Consider the following 19,923-nt stretch of genomic DNA (forward strand, 5'->3'; position numbering starts at 1 on the left):
AATTCAATGATTTGAATGTGTAAGTGAATACTTTTGTCAATGCAGTGTGTTAAAATTTGTAGCTATTTTATCTATTTTGTGAATTTCATGAAGAGAAGCAGTAAACACAATAGATCAGAATCTAGTAGACCACAATAGAAAACGGGCAGTGGCGGTGGTGGCATGCTGTTTACAACCAATTGAGAGGCCGTTTATCTGTTCTACGAGCACAGTGTTCCCATAATGGCCAGTTTGAGGCCATTATGGGAACACTGTGCTCGTAAAACTAGGAGATTGTAATAGTTCTCTGTCACTCTCAGCAGGGAATAATCCAAATATTTGTATCAATTGACATAGTTTAAACAAAACACTCTGCAGAGGCTACATGCCACATGTCATGTGCTGTTTTATAATTGTATGCAGACCCAATCCCTGACGTAAACAAATCTGTTTTTTGTCTGGTGTTATGTCTAACATCCTTAAAGCAGAACCCAGAGAAATACAAATATGCTTTTACACTATTTCAAATATTATAAAATTTACAATGCAAATTGAGAGATTTGCTCTCTCTCTTTTTTTTTCACAATAAATGTTCAGTACCAAATAACTTGTCATAATTTTTAATTCTTATGGGGAGGTATCTGAGAAAACAAAACAAAAACAAAAGCCCTGAGCTCCAATAGAAGAATATACTTTTAAGTCACTACACAATATGAGAAGGTAAGGCTGACTTTTTAAACTGTAGACCAAATCAAAGTACCTGGTCTTCAGAACTTGGTGGCACACAAATGTATATAATGTATATAATATAATGTCACCAAAACATTTTTTCTGTGAAGCGGTCTTTGGACTCAGTACTTTCTGTCAGCTCTGTGGTTAAAGTCATAGTCAGTGACACTATAATAATTTAGCAAATTCTCAGTTGTTGATTCATCCCAAGACTTGTTTCAAGTTAAGAGAGCTTATGCTTATAATTTGTAAGTGGTTCGAAATTACACATTTTAAACTTAACTATATATTAATGAACTCCTCAAAAATAAAACCAGTATCAGTTTTTCACATATGCAAGAAGACACATGAAGAAATCAGTCATCAACATTTTCACCTAAAAAAGTTTAATCAATAAAAGTTCCTGCATCAATGCGACCTAGCTAACTTTGAAGTTGGCAATGGGAAACAAAGTTTTTCTGCCTTATCTTTTTCGATGACATAGGTGTGTCTGTTTCTCTATTGCAATGATTTTACTTCAAGACTCTGCTGCAGTTCTTTATTCTCCATCATGCACATGGCGTGGAGCAGATACGTGCAGAGAGATGGAGAGGTGATGTAATATGAAGAGCACAACTGTTCCCTCTAAATTATTTTTTGTTAAGGAGATAAAAGAAGACAGGCAGATGGTGGTGGATTTTTACAATGATGGAGGATGGAAATGGCTGTCGTGAACATGTAATTTAAGAAAAGGGAGAAACAGAGTAACAAAAGAGTAGAGGAAGGTGCAAACAGGTGGACTTCATCTTATGCAGAAGGCAAAATCTGCAAGTGTCAGGGTCCCTGTGCCTACCCGGTCGGCTCAGTACGGCTACATATGTTTTGTATTCCTTTTTTTATTTTTTCCCTGCTCTCTCCTCTCCCCTCTTTCCCTCCTCCCTCTGCCTGGGCGGAGCTTACCTGCGGGCTCCTGCCCTTGGCCCACGCACCTGTGGCTCATTACGAGTGATCCAGCTCCTTTATAAGACGGCAGCCCTGTGTTTCTCGTCGCTGGACCGTTGCCGACCCTCGTCAGTGTAACCCCAGCTCAATGACTTCAGAAGTGTTTCATAGCGATTTACCTAACCACCCATTCGTGTCTCTGTGTACAGATTCCCTGGACCTACCCCTGTGTTACCCGAGTGAGTGGAGTGTGAGGAGGAGTGGACGGAGAGTGTGCGTGTCTTTCCCGTTCGTGTGTGGACCCCCGGAGCCCGGCTTTCCCCTCACTTTTGTAAATAATCACCTGGTGCATCATAATAAAGACTCTTGTGCTTTCAAGACCTAGAGCCTGCGCGTGAGTCCGTTCAGTCCCGTTGTGACAGCAAGAGACAGAAGAAAGTGGACAAGGAGAATTGATGGTGGAATGAGGAAGTACAAGAAAGCACTCAAAGAAAGAGGTTAGCAAAGAAAAAGAAATGAGAAATGACCCATTAGGCCTCTGGAATGACCTTCTGAAAGCCCTGATATCAACCTTACTGTGGCCTATACTACCAGGAAATTAACTAATTTAATTCTACCAATTATGTCCAAGAAAAGGATTCTAATATTCAGCCAGAGTTATGTCAGAAGCTTGTTTATGTTCATATCAAAATTGCCTAATTGAGTTGCAAATTGCTAATGGACATTTAACCAAATATTAGTGAGAGTGTTTGTGTACTATGACCCTGTGTGGATTCCAACTTGTGCACCCAAATCTTGTTTTTTTTTTCAAGTTATTAAATATGTATGCTGTGCAATTCATCAATCATTAAAAATGTAAAATAACACAACATTCATGCCTATGATGAGTGTGTGCAAACCTCTGACCACGACTGCATATCTTCTGTAGTGATTTAATACTAGCCACAAATAGGATTTGAAGTGAGTTTGATTATGCGAACATTTTACAAATAGAAATCAGTTAAATATTTCTCACATGCAGTACAGACAACGCAAGACATTGGTGATGAATCTCCATCTGATCCTGAAAATTCCTATTGTGGGAGGAAGGAATTACTAGGAAAATAATCGTCAACTACTAGGAAAATAATCGTCAACCCTACACAGCTTGCTTCTTCCAAGCCAAAAATAACTATAACAAGTGAGAAGCAACAAGACACACTAGTAACGCACACACACTAGTAAAACAGATCTAAAAGATCTGTCGAGAGTTGTCATAAAGTAGCCTCTGTATGGAGCTAGAAAATCAAATGTCAAATACCAGCAGGGGCTTCAAAGCAGCACAGCACTTGAGTGAATACACTCTGTTGCTTTCAATGAGGCTGGTAGAGAGGCCAAATTTTATTATGTCATTTAGATTTCAACTACCACTGCTATGAGAATGTAAACATAACCAAGGCTCTGTTTTTCTTGCAGTCCATTAAGGTCTTGACCAATTCCTGTGAAGAGGAAGACCAGGCACGAGAGGCGGGATATACTATAGTCGGAGAAGGGATGTTTAAAACACGGGTTCTTACTTCATGAAGACACACAGGACAATAGTGAGATTCAGACTTCATTCTGCAGTACAAAGGCCATTCAATCAACCAGCTGACTCTTGGGTGTTCAGCTGATCAACCATACTTTTGGTCACAAAGCAGATGCTATGTAACTTTGTAAAATCATTTTTGAGACTATGTTGTAGCCAGTGTTGGGAAGGTTACTTTTAAAATGTATTCCATTACAGAATACAGAATACATGCCCCAAAATGTATTCTGTAACGTATTCCGTTACGTTACTCAATGACAGTAACGTATTCTGAATACTTTGGATTACTTAATATATTATCATGCTTTTTACAACAACGTGAATGTACTATTGCTGTGTGATTTATTACTATTACTGAAGGTCCGCGACTCCGAACTGTAGTAAAGGGACCTCTGACTAATACGGCGGGGTCCCTGTCGGCTCGTAGCCGAAAAATAGCTTTACTTTGTTGTCTGGGTCAACTTTTATTGCGAGAGACAGAGAGAGGCGTTGAAAGGCTGCTCCAACGGAACTTATTGTTTCGGAGGAAAACACGAACACGGTGTACAGTCGAGTCTTAATAGCTTACTTACAACTGGGCTCGTCAGGCACTCTTCTTGGCTGAAGTGGTTATTATTATATTTACATGCTTCCAGCTCCCGTTTTTGCTCGATGACAACTCGTAGTTTTCCACTCCCCTTTTTCTCCCTCCTCGCGCTCACAGACCCATAACGTGTATGACAGTCCATTCTCCCTGCAACACGGACTACACTGCCCATGATGCTACATTCTTTAGAGCTATGCTTGTAGCATTCTGCCTGTTAGCTTAGCACAACAACAACAACAACAACAACGAAAAGGCGCTCTCTCACCCAGGAAGCACACAGTCGCAGAGAGAGAGAGAGCGTCGCCCTGTAACCATGGCAACCGTAACGCTGCCGCCTGGAACAAGGGAACGTAGCTGTCAAACAAAACCCAAACAGTCCTGACCCGCGACAAAATGAAACAGGAAAGTACCGCAGTGTAATCCATTTATTTCAACAAAGTAACTGTATTCTAAATACCACCTTTTTACAGGTTTTATTCTACGTTCATCTCATTTCAGTTCAATTCAATTTTGGTTATATAGCACCAAATCACAATCTTATGGCGCTTTCTATTGCAAGGTAAAGATGCTACAATCATAGAACGAAAGCCACAACAATCAGACCTTGAGAAAGAAAAACTCCCTTTTGATAGGATGAAACCTCTTGCACAAACAGAGGAAGGAATGACAGCCATTTGCTGTGACTGGTTGGCAGTGAGGGGAGCGAGACAGAGCAAAAGAAACACGGTGGAAGAAAGCCAGAAATTAATAATAACTAATGATTAAATGCATAGTGGTGTATAAACACATACGCCAATGAAGACGAAGCACTCAGTGCATCTTGGGAAGGCCCAGCAGCCTAGGACTATTGCAGCATAACTAACGGAGGGTTCAGGGTCACGTGATCCAAGCCAAACTATAAAATTTATCAAAAGGAAAGTTTTAAGCCAAATCTTAAAAGAAGAGAGGGTTTCTGTCTCTTGAAGCCAAAATGGGAGTTGGTAAAAAGCAATTTGGATTTGAACTCTATACAGATTAATTTTATTTAAGCAGCAACACACAGTAAATGGTTCAGCAGCGGGGAACTTGTCCACAAGTCACAAAGTTTTAGAAATGTAGATAGCCTATTTGATTTTTAGCTGAAAATAAATCGGCATTGTCCAGCGACCATTCATGACTGTTTAATTATAAATACTCTCATGTGAAATATAACACCAAACAAATACCTAACTGTGACTTTGTGTAAGAGAAAACCTGGAGTTTTTTAGGCTTGACATAGTCATTTTTTCATGTTTTTCTAAATCTGCTTTCTGAAATAGGGCCCTGTAACGTATAGAATTAAATGTTCTTTTTGTAACTAAAAAGACTAAAACCTTCAATTTGAATGATCATGAAGTGTTAAACATTTTGTTTTTGTTTTTTTTGCATTTTTTATGCATTTGAAAGTGTTATTTCACACTCAAGATCTATTTAAAGAAACAGCATGTGTACTGAACTTTGAAAGCCCATAAAAATGTGTACAGTGGCCAGACATTACTAATGCAAGTAATATTGCGAGGCACAGTTATTGGAAAGGAAAAATAAAACTACACCCCGATTAACAATGCAGGAAAAAACACACAGTGAAAGGAACATTTCAGTCAAGCAGAAAAAAAATGTAAACATCCTTCTCCCTCCATGAATTGGTCAGGTTAAAGTCAATGTCCTGCACTAACAATGAGACCCTGAGTAACCCACTCCCTCACAGCTTGAGACCACTCAGTGCAATAGCAGTAAACATGCTCACAGGTATACCAGCCCAGGAGCAGTTCACACAGCAGTACTGCACTACAATACTGCATATAGATGAATCCCTGCTACACTGGAATGTCTTCTTTACTTTCAGGCTCCTCACGCTCTGCAACAATTAAGAAATAAAAAAAACAAAAACAAATTCACATCCTTGCACATTTAGATTTCTCTCCCCATCTTACATTTACCTTGCATATTTTACACACATACACACACATTTTACAGTTCTTTTTCCTCTATGATGGAAGGAAACCAACTAAACATCAAGAACATTCTGGAAATCTTTTGTGTTTTCTTCCATTTACTTATATTAATGGTAAATGTCCAAATATTGTGGCTGTTATCTTTTTAAAATCCACTTTGTTCAGGTGCAGGAAGTTTAATTATACATGTTGCCACGGTGCTTTTTCACATATGAAATCTGCCAGTTCTACAGGGGGCAATAATTCTCTTGTCATCTGTATGTAACTTTGATCTAGCGGAGTACTATTAGTTTACCCAGCAAATATTTGTTTCTCGGGTAGCTTTTTCAAGTAATTGATAAAAGGTCAAATTGACTGATTGATAAAATATAATTACTCTATTGGATTCTAGCCTTGCACACCTGTTGCTTTTTTTAGTTGGCAGTCAAGGTACAGGGTAGGGGCCCTTTCATACTAGGACCCAGTATTACAAAGAACGTTCAGTATAGCCAAAACTTTGGATCCTCCCACTGTCCGTGCACACAGATCCGAAATTCTTCCAAGAATGGTGACTTTGTTTTCTGGAGAATTGACTGGTCAGTATGCACTGATATTATACCAGTTCATGTCTTATCCGCTCTGGAACAGGTCAATTCCTTCAGCATAGGTTAGACCTGAACTGCCTTTGTAGTACTAAAATGTTAACACCAAAAGTAGCTAGATAAGCCCACATCCCATTTTGAAGTAAACGCCTCAAGTGTCCTTTGCTTTAGTCCATCTCCACAACACCTTACATACCCAAACTACAGCCTCACTAGATCATGACTGGTGCTTCCCCCAGTGCATTCCCTTTTTTATTTTTATTTTCTTAATTTTTAAATTGTAGAAATGATACAGAGCCTCTGTTGCTTTAAATGCTTTCATAACCAACCCAAAGTTCTTTTAGAATTAAACTTTGCTACACGGCAGAAATTGCTGTGTTTATTTTGACATGGCAAAACTGAGATGAGACAATAAATTATTTTAAACAGTCACCAGAACAGAATAGAATAGAATCTTCAGCCATTTCTGTTATAAAAAAGACAAAAAAAAGTGCATTTTAAATGGCACTGAGAGGAAGTCCTCATGTTAGAGATGTGAAAAGGCCGCATAAGAACGTTGCAATGGTGGCTGTGGAATAAAGTAAAAATAATAAAGTCTCCTTTTCATGTGTTTTGCACTTGGTTTTACTGTCTTTTTCACTCTCACTCGCTGCTTAGGTTTAGGAACTAAGAACTACTTGGTGAGGAAGTTCAGTAAAAATACATGCACCTTCACAGCAGCTACCCTTTGCACTTTCTCACTAATGCACTGCTGCTAAATGACACCTGGTGTGTCTAGAACATACCAGCATTTACTAAATGATTTGTTTTTAATGCTTTGTTGAAATTGATCCTTTAACAGTGTAAGCCATGTGGGAAAGCCATGAAGGAAAATCATTTTCCCAGTCCTGATGCAACTTGATTGGTCAGTTGGAATGACATTAATTATGATGTTGTAGGAACAACACCATATACTGTCACGGTATGCAGAGACAGGCCGTGCGATGGTGTGTGTAATGGACCCAGGTGCGTACACAAGTGAGTAGACGGGAGTGAACTTAACAGAAAGCGAGCCTTTATTATGGCTGGAGACAAGGTGTACAAACAAAGCAAGGATAGCGTGGCTAGGCTATAACTAAACTGGGAAAACTAATACTGTGACAAACTAAGGAAACTCAGAGACTATGATGTTCGCTGCAAAGACTGACCGGGAAAACATGGAGGTGAGAACACAGACGACGCGACACGGACTGTATGAAACACAGAGACTAAATACACATGAGGGATGATCAGGGGAAGTGGCCACACATGGGAGCACAGCTGACACACATGAACCTAACGACAGGACAGGAGAGGTGAAACTAAATACACTGACATTGAATACAGACTTTCAAAGTAAAACAGGAAACATGGAGATTAGACATGACATGAACTAAACATAACCATGCAGACATGACTCATGACAGGTAAACGCACGAACCAGGGAGACTGAGTACAGTGGAAGATGACAGAAGCAACAGCATGAACTTGACAACACAAGACACACAGACATAAACACATGAAGGGCAAGGGAGGCTTAATACAAGGGTAATATAATTACAAATGAGCTGGAATAACTTAATGAACCTAAACAAACAATAAACATCAAAATAGACTAAACACAAAACACTGGGTCGCACGACCCAGGACCATGACATATTCAACACATTTGTAAGCTGTTGTTAGCTCTAGTGAGAGAACAATGCCAACAAGGACTAACATCTTAGTTAAATATTAGTATAGAAAATATTTAACATTTTTGAGAGATTTTGTTTGACAGTTTTAAGAAGCAGATCCAGGAGTCCTGCATTATTTATATTTGCCATTTAAAGTACAGTTTAACTCACTGTGCTGCAGTTTTAAGAGGACTGAACTCCTAACCCAAGCAGAGTTAGAGCCATGCTCCTCTTATTAATCACCCTTCTGGCTTCCTCCTCACTCTCTAACCACTTCATCATTCTCCTTCTCTTCAATTTTCTCATGCAAGCGCGCGCGCGCACACACACACACACACACACACACACGCACACCCTTTCTTTCCCTTCAGAGTATTGCACTGTTGTCCAAACAGACCGAGCGTGCGGTGACCCTCTACTGCAGCAGTGCAGCACGGTGCCTCCTGAACCGCTTACATCGAATCTATCATAGATGGACAAAAGAGAATATGTACACAAACACTCAAAATGTTATTGTAGCAATTCGACTGTGTGATACCATCTGCTGCCAGACCCCACCACCCCAACTTATATTTCTACAGAGAACTGTGTGGAAAATGTGGACTTTTTAATGCAGCCTGGCTCACTTATAGCCTGAATGAAAGCAATGCTAGATAATCTATCCTTGGCACAGTTTCAGTTAGTCATGCAGGAGTGATGAAAACAGAAAAAACAAAAAATGAGACATTGAAGGACATCAAAAGAGCAGAAAAACAGATATGGAAAAATATATTCAGCATGATGCAGAGAAGCAGGAGGCACTAACCATGATGATCGCTGATGATTACACTGGAACCAAAATCGCTTTTCTCCACAACCTCAACAAGTTTTCAGTCAATGTGAAGTATGTGGACTGTCAAGCGAAGGGAGACTGGCCTAATCACTTACACAACCTCTAAGCTTGTTGCTCTGTGGGAAGGCCTGGAGACAGTTTTGAGAAATATCTTTTCATTAGATGTGGGTGCCGCGCTCTCAGTAAAAGCTCATTGTCTTGACTTCTATCAGTCACCTACACATCCAGAGCTCAAAGGACAACTGCCATAAAGCACTTGTAGATTATTCCTAGGGTAACTACTGTCAGACACAGATCCGCCTACAACGCACATAGTCCATGGACTGAGGCACTTAAGGCTCTCTTCTCTGGCATTTCAGACAGTTGCTCGAGAAAACAGAACCATGATATTTAGCCCTAATTTGTGTCCCTGTCCATTACCATTAATTTCACAGAGTTTAAAGCTATGATTCTCAAAGTTTTGGTGGTTGAGAGCCAATTTAATGGGGACACATTGGATTGAGGGATGCATGGGTTAAATGCGACACAGTGGTGGTAATGTCATGTTTTGAGGCCAGACAGCTGGCCATCATTGATAAGTTTCACATTATGCATGTCAAATTTCACATTTGACATTGTGACATTTCACATGTAATAAGGGTCAAAATCATTAATTCAATGGTATGATTGAATTGAATTATTGAGACTGACATATAGAGCTGCAGAGTGACTCTGCAAACATGCTTACACATCATATGTAGAGTTAGAGTCTAGCTGATATTTTTCCGGGCCAAGGGAGTCCGAACAGAATGTCTTAGATAATACGTAGAATCAGTAGGCTGAGAATTGTTAGATAATATTAATGCAGTAAGGTTAGGTTAGGGAGGTGTTTTTCTTTCTCTATCTTTTTCCAGAAAAGGAGCAGATGGTAGATGAGGTCAGACGTGGACAGAGTGGAGGAGAAGATCCGCAGAGGAGAAGACAGTTTCCCAGAAGAAGATAGTCATAACAATACTTGTTTTTGTTGTGGTATAAAACTGTAATGCCCGCTTACAGGCCCATTCTTTTTGTGAAGCAGACCACCGATTCACATTGAGGTCCCGCATGCTGTAACTTATAATTTCAACTGCTGTACTTCCTTAAAGAAAGAAAAACGAACAGCAACACCCTATTTGAATTATATTTATAACTGGTCTGGTCAGGGGGTTGTGTATAGGATTGTGCTTTATGTTGTTTTATGCTGTCATTTTGCTCTATTTTATAGTTCTCTAGCAATTTGGGAAGTGGCTATTTCTTTTCTTATTCCTTGGCAGTACCTGTAGTTCCTGGTGTTAAGATATTTAGTCTGCTGTGATGATGAGTTGAATTTCAAAAAGAATACTCCCTTAGTGTCCTCCTGTGCTTTTATATCATATCGTATAACATGGACTGTATGAATGAATGTAAAGTGACATATTCTTCTCTTGTCACCATCAAAGAGTGCATAATGTATTACTAAGACGGCTAGTTCCCTACATGAAAGCAACCTACAGCAGTTCTGTGGGTGCTTCCACCCTCAAAATATTCAGTTTGCCAATATTCAGTGTCAAGGTCTGATATTGTTTCTACAAGAAGCATTTCAAGAAATAGAATATCTTTGGAACCTGATCTTTTTCATTTTCACAGCTTGCCTAAGCTGTAATGGTCAAATCTCTGGTGCTCTGTGTGAAAAAATATAGCTATAACCTGCCTTTCAAGTGTCTTTATGAATGAATCTCTAATCATTCGAACTCTACCAGCTTAAAAACAAAGAAGAAAGTGAGCCAACACAGACAATGACATCTGTAGCAGCATACATGCTGTGCTTTCTTCACATGTGAAGATGATTTAGGCTTTAGTGAATTTGCTCACCAAATGTTTATTTTCAACAGATATATATAAATATAAAAAAAAAATGAGGACTCGATAGTTTAAATAATTTGACTAAAAGAATTATTTGCTGATTTGCAGATCATTTGCTTGCAGTAGGAAAACACTGTTTTTGACAGACTTCGTTGACCCTACACGGTTTAATAACTAAAATGTTTTCATGAGTAGGCCACCATTTAGTTTTTTTTCTCGAAGAAACAACAACAACAACAACAACATGTATAGGTGGGCACAGACGATAATGGTAAAGGCGAAGTTGCGCGTAAAGCCCTGTTCTTTAAAGCGCTACAGCACACACTCCCACATGTTTAGAACGATCCCTCGCAGCCGTCTCACCTACTACTTGTGGCTCAAGTACTACTTGTACTGTAGATTTTTACTTTGTCTCGATGCGTAAAGAAACCACAGTGGGGACCGATAATTGCGATAATAAAAGCTTTCCAGACACCCACCTGCAGCACGGTCTTCACCGTGACCGGCGAGACCACAGTGGTGCATATCATCTCGCCGTTACGCATCCTTTGGCCCATGATGAAGGGCATCGGTGTCGCGAGAGCGAAGGAAGCGAGCCACATGGCGCTGATGAGTTTCTTGGTGCGGCTGCGGGACATGATGCTCTTGGCTTTGAACGGGTGGCAGATGGCCATGTAGCGCTCCACGCTCAGGCTGGCGATGTTAAGCGCGGTGGCATAAGAGCAACTGTCCCGGAGGAAGTAGTAACCCCTGCACACGGCGTCCCCGAACACCCATGGGTAATGGAACCAGATAAAGTTGTAGAGCTCAATGGGCATGGAGAGGATCAGAATGAGCAGGTCGGACACGGCGAGACTGGCCAGGTGATAGTGTACGGTGCTCTGGAGGTTCTGCAGCGTCTTTCTGGTAATCAGGGTATAAATAGTGATGGAGTTGCCCAGGGAGCCTATGGCGAACAGAGCCAAGTAAATGATAGTGACAATGACTTTTGCGTACACATTCGTATTAACTTCCAGTTCCTCCTCATTACTTGTGGGACCGACGGTGCTGTTATCAAATGGAGGCAGTGAGTTATTCGCAAAAAGTTTCTGCGCCAACGAGCCAAAGCCGATCAAGTCGCTCCCCGAGAGCGTGAAGTTTAAATCCATTCTGCTTTTCTTCATGAAGGTATGGAACGAAAAGGTACAACTGAGCAAGCCGAGTGGATATGTGCCGACGCGACTCGCTCTGGTTTAAGTCAGAGGAGACCACCCTTTATAATTTGGCACGACAGAAGGCGTGCTCGCTTATTGGTGCTGCTGCGATGACGCACGACCATTCACTTTGTCCGTTAGTTCCATCTTGTCCGTTTATGGTTCACCTTGGAAACAAACAGTGCGATGCAACAACGCATCAAGAATTAAAGGAATTTAATTTCAAGTATGGTTTCTAATATAATTTTTTTCTTCTTTGCTGTTTTTCTCTGTTATTTTATTTTGAACCCTTAACTTTCTCTCCAAGAAGCTTTTGTCCTCTTTCTTCTCTCAGTCAGCCTTACAAGTAGAAAGAAATGATGTTATGTGTAAGTCGGAGACTCCACAACAGGGTACCAGACTTTACTCTGGGCCCCAGATAATGATTATGCTCATGATCCACTCCCAGTGTGAACTCCTTTGGACAAGAAGGAGAAAAGGATTCTAATGGTTATTTCACAGCAGTAGGCTCACCTCTTTTTGACATTTTTCCCACATTGTTTATCACAAAGTTGTACATCTAAATATTTTAATGTTCTTCTATGCATATCATTTCAGTTTTCCTCACGCCTGGTTGCTCACTATTATTCATGTGTTGCTCATACATTATATAAGGCTTTAAAGCATTGTTTATGTGTTGCAAGATAATTTCTGTTGTGTGACTCTGCTGAGCATCAACAACCTGTCCATGACACCCTCCAAACTCTGATGAAACAGAACATAGCTTTCTGGTTGCTGCCCTGGGTCCCCTACAAAGCAATACAAATGTATAGAATAGAAATAGAACCAGTGGATTATTTAACAGTGGCTATTGTTTTAGTTATATGATTAAGATTTGTGGGATTCATAAAATAATATTTCTCTATAAAGATAATTTCATAGTCATTTGTCTAAAAAAGGGGGAAAGGAAAAATCCCAACATGCAACATTCAGCATGGTGCAAAAGTCTGAGCCACTTATGATTTCTGTATATTTTGATAGGAAAACAATCATATATTTTTACAGTTGCAACAGGCTTGAAAGTCAACATTTGGTATGATCACCTTTATGCTTCAACACTCTCTTAGGCAGCTTTCCTGTAATTTCTTTAAGGAGGCTTCAGGAATAGTTCTTCAGGCTCAAGGAAATGTTGGCTGCCTTTTGTTCTGCTCTCTGTCAGGATGATCCCACACTGCTTCAATAATGTTATGTTGGTCTAGGATCTGGGAGGCCAGCTCATGATTGATGTATGCTTTTGTATCCAGACCTGCTTTTTCCGCACTGACAGTTTGTTTTGGGTCACCATTGAACTGACAATTGAAACTGTTGCCAATCAGATGCTTTCCAGATGAAATTGCATAGTCAATCAAAATCTGATGTTACGCACTATAGAAACGCACTGTGATACCATTCTCCTCACCTCATCCTTAATGATAATTTGAACCAAAAATTTCAAATTTTGTTTAATCACTTCATAAGACATGTTGCTTCTGACTTGCTACTGGCTTCTTAACAGCCATGTTTCTACTGAGACCATTTTTGATAAGGCTTCAGCAAACAGTAGGTGGATCAAATGAGGGGCTAGGTTTAGATGCATGTCTCCAGTGCTGTGTCAGGTCTTTTGCGCCTTATTTCATACTGCATACTACATACCAAAATGACTGCTCTCCGGGGGTCTAAGTGTTTTAATAACACGACTTTTAGATACTGTTCACCGCTTATCCTTTTGACCTCCACTTGTCCAGTTTCCTCAAATTTATATGGACATACTGTACAGCATGCTTTCAGGCAAATTTTCAGGTATTAGCTCTTTGGGAATCACCTTGCTGATACTAAGGTGCCTAATGATGCAATTTAAAGTGGACATGAAAAACATGAAACATGTATAAAGGCTAATTTACGCCGTGGAGGAGAGCAAAACATGAGGGGTGGTTCAAGACTTTTTCACATTTCTGTATGTGTTTTCTTTTTCCAAATTCACCAAATTAAAGAATAATATTGATTGATTGAATATTGAACTGTTTGTGGAAAAAATATTTTTTTCTTCTTCTCCTATTTTTGTAAAACACATTTTATTGGTGTGATATAAGATAACAATCCAATAGTAATAGCAGGCAAAAATACTAATAGTGCTAACTCCTTTTTATAATGTTTAGTAACAGAGTTAACTTAAACAGATTTGAATCATGTACAATTTCTAGGCAGTCACTTACCCTAGGTTTGTTTTAAAGGAAAAACAGTGTGTCAACATTAAATTGTAAGGAGAAGCTTCTTAGTTTTAATAATGAAAAGACAATTTAAGCACTTATTCAAACTTCATGACTGAATTAGTTGTTGTTAAAAATGTGGGGAATTTGAAAAGTCATTTATAAGCACTACCTGCTTTTAGGTATAGCATAAAATGTTTAGAAAGTCTTTATAATTAAAATATAAGATCTAAAATATAAGCTTTTAAAAGAAATGTCATGTCTCTGACTGTCCGCTGTTGACCCTTTTAGCAGTGCCCCTGTGACTTATATTGTAAGTATCTTATGTTGCTGTCTCTCAGTAAAATTTTGGCACAATAAAACTGGTGTGAAAGCCACCCCAATTTTTTGTCAGACATATGTATATTTTATCCACAGCTACAGTTAACAAAAAATGAAGCAAATATGTTCTGCTAGAGAGTATTGCAGGGAAACGTTTTAAAATCTGACAGTCTTCCATGGCATCCCCATTCTTAGTTCACAGGCAGAAAGGAATGAAAAAGAAAATAGAACCTTAGAGAAAACGAAAGTTAAGGTGCCATAATGGTAGCGATGTGTCGTTTGTGAATGAGCTGGTTCTAAGAGTCGATTCTTTCTAGCGAATGACAAGAGCTGACTCCAGCCAGGGAGAGCCACATCTTTAGCCTACCCTACTGAGACCTCATGATATTGTTTTGATTGCCATACCATGTGGCCAATCACATGCAAAGACAGACCATTATGTGAAAGAAGGAAGGTGGGCAGCGATTTCAGAGACAGCATGTTGGGAAAATAACAATATTTTCAACGTTACTTTCACTAAAAAGTGATGAAATGAGTAAAACATGAAAAGAAGCATCTGACTGCATTTCACTGGTATTGGAAAATGCAAAGATAAAATTACATTTATTTTTTCAACCATTTGCCATTTTGGAGGACAATAGATTTAAAACTTTTTTTCCAGGCCTTAAACTCCATGTATTTTCTACCTAGCAGTTGCATATGCATAAAATTTAAGTTTTTATGAAAACACTGAAGAAAAAATTGCTTCAAAAAACACAAACCATTCATAATTGTGAAATTAGGAGAAGGCTCTGAAGAGGGAAACAAGCCAAAAGAGCACAATCTTTGAAAAGAGCCAGATCTCATCACTACATCATTGATACAGCATATTCTTACAAAAGCTACAGAAAGCTGCAAGCAAACCTAAATTTGCACATCATCTTTCAGGAGCTCCCTTTAGGGGTGACTACAGCAGAACATCTGCCTCCACCTCACTGTATCCATACCATCCTATTCTGTCAAACCAACCAGCCATCCCTCTTTATCTTTATGTCTGACAGCTCCATATTCAACATCCTTTGCCCATTATATCCACTCTCTGTCTTCTTTAGCCTTCTCAGCTTTGTCTCTTTAACTTTGTCTTATCCTCTGTTACCTTTAGCTGTGCGTCTTGTCTTTTTGTCAGTGTCACTGTTTCCAAACCATACATCATGGTAGGTCTCACTACTATCTTGCTGCTATTCCTGTGTCATAAATCACCCCTGGCACTCTCAACCTGCTGGATCATTTGTGCAACTTCATTAGGCGATGGGAATAGGTAAGAATTTAGCTATTCCGATTCCATTATAGATATTAATTAGCGATTCGATTCCTCATCAATTCTCTTATTGATTGTGATTGGGTTCCTAGTGGCTCTGTTTTCTGAGTAACTGCCATTGCTAAGCAGCAATAAAGAAATTACATTCATGCAAATTAATTGCATGCTGTGTATCAAATGTTTCTGCATGTTTGTTGAGGTATTTTCCCTATTTGTTGTGATCAATGTAGGAGTCATTGCTTAAAAAAGTAATTATTACACATATTATGCAGAACATGTTTCTTAACAGTAATCCAGTACCCTACTTAACTACTACAGGAAAAAGTAATTTATTATATTACTCATTACATTACTTTCATGTTACTCTGTAAAATAGCGGAAACACACTGTCTCATAATCACCATTCAACAAACATAAATCTGTAGCTACAACCCCGCAAACCGACACAAATCCCTAATAAGGACAAACATCTTTAAGATCTTTCTTTTAGTAGACTACAAAGCTGACCGCACAAAGCAAAGATGAAAACCAGAACACACACACACACACACACACACACACACACACACACACACACACACACACACACACACACACACACACACACACACACACGATTGCCACAGAGATTCTGATTTGTAAACATGAACAGGTAGAAAGGGAGGCTTCAGCCTGACTGTTCATCTCTTTGTTACTTGTTGAAGTAAAGGGTCCAGCTGCTAGGGTTGGCATTCACCCAGCTTTCACTCTGGGTTCTTGGCTAGCTTAGTGTTAGCATGCTGTGGTTGTTTCTTTACTAGATTGCCATGTATCTTGTCTTTTTGTGCGATAAATATAAATGTCCATATTCACACTCTAGACTGCGTGGCTATTTCTTCCTCTGACTGTGAACTGAAATCAGCTGATTGTAGCGCGCAGGCATACTAACCGTTCTAAGGAATGGGCTACTGGGAACTGATTTTCTACAAGAAAATTTCCATTCCTAATCTTAAGTTTCTTCCTGCATCAGGAACTCAAGCCTTGTTCATTAAGGACAAACCTGCTGCTGAACCATGCAGCACCTCTGTATGGGTGCACTATAACATCATGATATCAAGATACTGGACATCAGACCTGGTTTTGTTCAAACCTAAAGATATGCCCCAACACCTTTTGGCAGTTCCCCTCACTATGACAGCTGTACTTTCCTAGTCATCTGGTAACTTCCATGCCACCTAGAGCCAGTCTTATCTCCTTCCTAAACTCTGCAGAACATCCTTTCTTGTTCTACTTCCACTGTTTAATCCTTGCCTCTACTGTCACTTGTTTCCCTGTCTTCATGTCAAAAGTCATCCTGTAGACTACAATTCAATGTGTGCTACATTGTCTCCTACCACCATCTTGCCTTCTTTTACCTTTTTCATATTAAACCTTTTGCATAAGATGCTGTACATTGTCATGTTATGTCCCTCTTTCTTCCTGAAATATCTCTTCACAACAGCCATTTAAATCCTTTTTTTGTTTAAATCCACTACCATCTGGCCTTCTGCATTTCTCTCCTTAATTGGAAAATGACATCATAACGAGTTGCTTTCTTAGTCCCCCACTGTTCTTGGACTTTTATTGCCCACTGAAGATAACATCATATAAATATTTGTAGTGTCTCGGTGACTGTTCAGGGGGTAGTCTCCAGAACAGTGAGAAGGGCTCCTAAAGAAGTCAGTGGCTTCCTAACTTAGCTGCTAGCATAAACCAAACATTTAGCTATCACAGAAAATGTAGTAGTTATTTAATGTTAAAGTTGTTATGGCTTCAGCTGAACTAAGGATATCAATAGTCGTCTTACTTGGAAAACCAAAATCAAACCTGGCCTATTTTAGAGCAACCTGTTCTCACTCCCAAAGCGTAACATTTTACGCTAGGTGACAAATCGTCACCATATTACGCTTTCGGCTACCCACCACGTTCCTAAATGACGACCTCGGAAAAAAGAGGAAATATGAGTCTGGACTGAATCTACACATGTTCGCTCTTTTTCTTCAAATCGCTTAGAAACACGCTATTTAACATCATTACAGTCCTGGTTAAGGTCAGGAATAAGGTTATGGTCAGGGCTAGGGATAAGGTTAGGTTTAGGGCTGGAATACAGGGCTGGAACGTCTATTACCGCGGGAGCGTCATTGCACTGGATTCCAGCCATAACCCGCTGCGTACCATAAGAACGCCGAAGGTCTCCTTTCGCGTTCCTCAGGAACGCCGCGGGACGTGACAAAACGTCGACATGTTACGCCTCGGGAGTGAGAACGCTCTGTTTAGAGAAGTGCTGGATCAAAACTAAAGGCTGTAAAACCATGTTAGGTCGAACATACAAGGTAGATGCAAGGTGTATTTTAGTGGAGCTTAATCCAAAGACAAATTTTGCAGGTAGATCCAGATGCTGCAAAAGTATTCTACCTTGACAATACCATTAAGAACTAGCAACTTGGTTATGATATAGAGGCTATTTTACACAGAATAAAATAGAACAGAACAAAATAGCCCTTAATTGTGGCTGCTCCACACCAAATGTGCATGGTATAAAAATATACAGGTGTGTCTTAAAATATTTCCTATCACCTCTGTGTGTCTTGGACACAAAATGCTTGAAAACTACTGCTTGTTAGCCTGATAGTAAATGAGATAGAAATTGTCTTAGCCTGAAACAAAGTGCGTGATCGTTAAATACCAAGCATATATGCTTCACTTAATTTTGTCAATACATGAATAAGTGTCATGGTAGCATCTACATAGAGCCATGCAAAGATTATCTGTCACACTGTTGTCAAGAGGACTAGTAAAACTCTCAGTGTCACTCAAATTGATCCATACAGAGCCTTCATTCTGTGTTGGTCATTAATAGATACAACCACAGAGCAATAATGTGACTTTTTTGAAAAAATGACTTTTTGTGAAACAGGGATATCTTCTTCACCTTCTTCTTTTTTTTTTTTTTTTTTTTTTTTTGCCTGTCCCGTTTGGCTCTTTTGCCATCAGAATTGTTGTCTAAAGGCAAAGAAAGATGCCCAACGGATTTACTTTACCAAATTGACCATCCCAGCCTTGCCGTAATGGTCCATTTGATTCACCTTTTATTGTTTCTTTTATTTTCACTTACTGAATACGGGACAGACTTGACTGGGGGAAAGAAGGGGAGAAAGAAAGAGGGAAAGAGAAACAGCTGAGAAGAGGGACGGGGGAGAAGGGCAAAAGACAAAAACCAACAGAACGGGCAGAGAAGAAAAAAATGCATATATCAATCACCTGGGTCACCTGCTGAGAAAGAAAAAAGAAAACAAGCAATAGAGAACAAGAGCAACAGAACAAACAACACCACAATGATACATGGGAATACGACAGCAAATACCAAACACTAAACACCACTGTGCAGCACACAAGACCAACAGAACACAGTGTGCCCTGAGGTAGGAGCCAAAAAGGGTGCAGTTTGTGGGTGTGATCACCCGTGTGTACACCTGTGAGCATGGACGCGCTTGTTTTTTGTTTTTTAAAAGGTTCCTTCTTGTAATAATCTGCTAGAGGGTGTGGGGGGGCCACAGCCCCGTCCTCCAGGGCATGAAGCAGGTATGGAGGAGATCAAAACTCCAGACATCCAGAGGCCCCCAGAACACAAGAGACCAAGGAAGACCAACAGAGGGGCAGCCGCGCCACTGTCCCAGAAAGAGCTGAGGAGAGTCCCAGATGAGGGCTCACTCAGCAGCCGCGAGCAGAAGCCAGGGGGAGTTGCAGTGACGCGCCCGTGAGCTCCGCCGGCAGCCAGCCGCGCCTGAGTGACCGAGCCCCAGGGGGCACCCCACCTCCGAAGTGGCCCAAGCGAGCCCCAGGCTCCAGGCCCCGATAAGCGGCCGCCAAGGAGTGAGCCGGTGTGTACCTGGACGCCCATCCCCGGACACAGAGAACCACCAACGCACAGATGTCTGAGGGGGTCCGCCACTGGCAGGGGAAGTGGTGGTAGGGGGAGATAGGCCTCCAAACCTTGGAGGGCCTGAGATGTCCCCAGAGAGGTGGCGCCTGACACCCAACCTGACATATAGACACAGACATACAGGCACACACAGATACAAACATCCATTCCCACCCTCATGCTCTCATATGCACTTACTCCACACTCAACCAACGTGGAGACAGA

The 19,923-nt window shown here is 40.3% G+C and overlaps 1 protein-coding gene across 1 annotated transcript in view; it reads right to left on the bottom strand.

Annotated features, from left to right (window-relative positions):
- The window catches only part of ntsr1 (neurotensin receptor 1 (high affinity)), a 90,704-nt gene extending 78,819 nt beyond the window's left edge, over positions 1-11,885 (bottom strand). The window contains exon 1 of the mRNA XM_085345120.1: positions 11,202-11,885. Within this exon, the coding sequence (XP_085201246.1) occupies positions 11,202-11,885 (684 nt within the window). The remainder of the gene's footprint in view (positions 1-11,201) is intronic.
- Positions 11,886-19,923: the final 8,038 nt, after the last annotated feature.

The sequence above is a fragment of the Diplotaxodon limnothrissa genome, linkage group LG20 (assembly GCF_057381915.1).
Source record: "Diplotaxodon limnothrissa isolate DT_005_m linkage group LG20, D_limnothrissa_male_GT1.1, whole genome shotgun sequence".
In the NCBI taxonomy this organism is placed as follows: Eukaryota; Metazoa; Chordata; class Actinopteri; order Cichliformes; family Cichlidae; genus Diplotaxodon; species Diplotaxodon limnothrissa.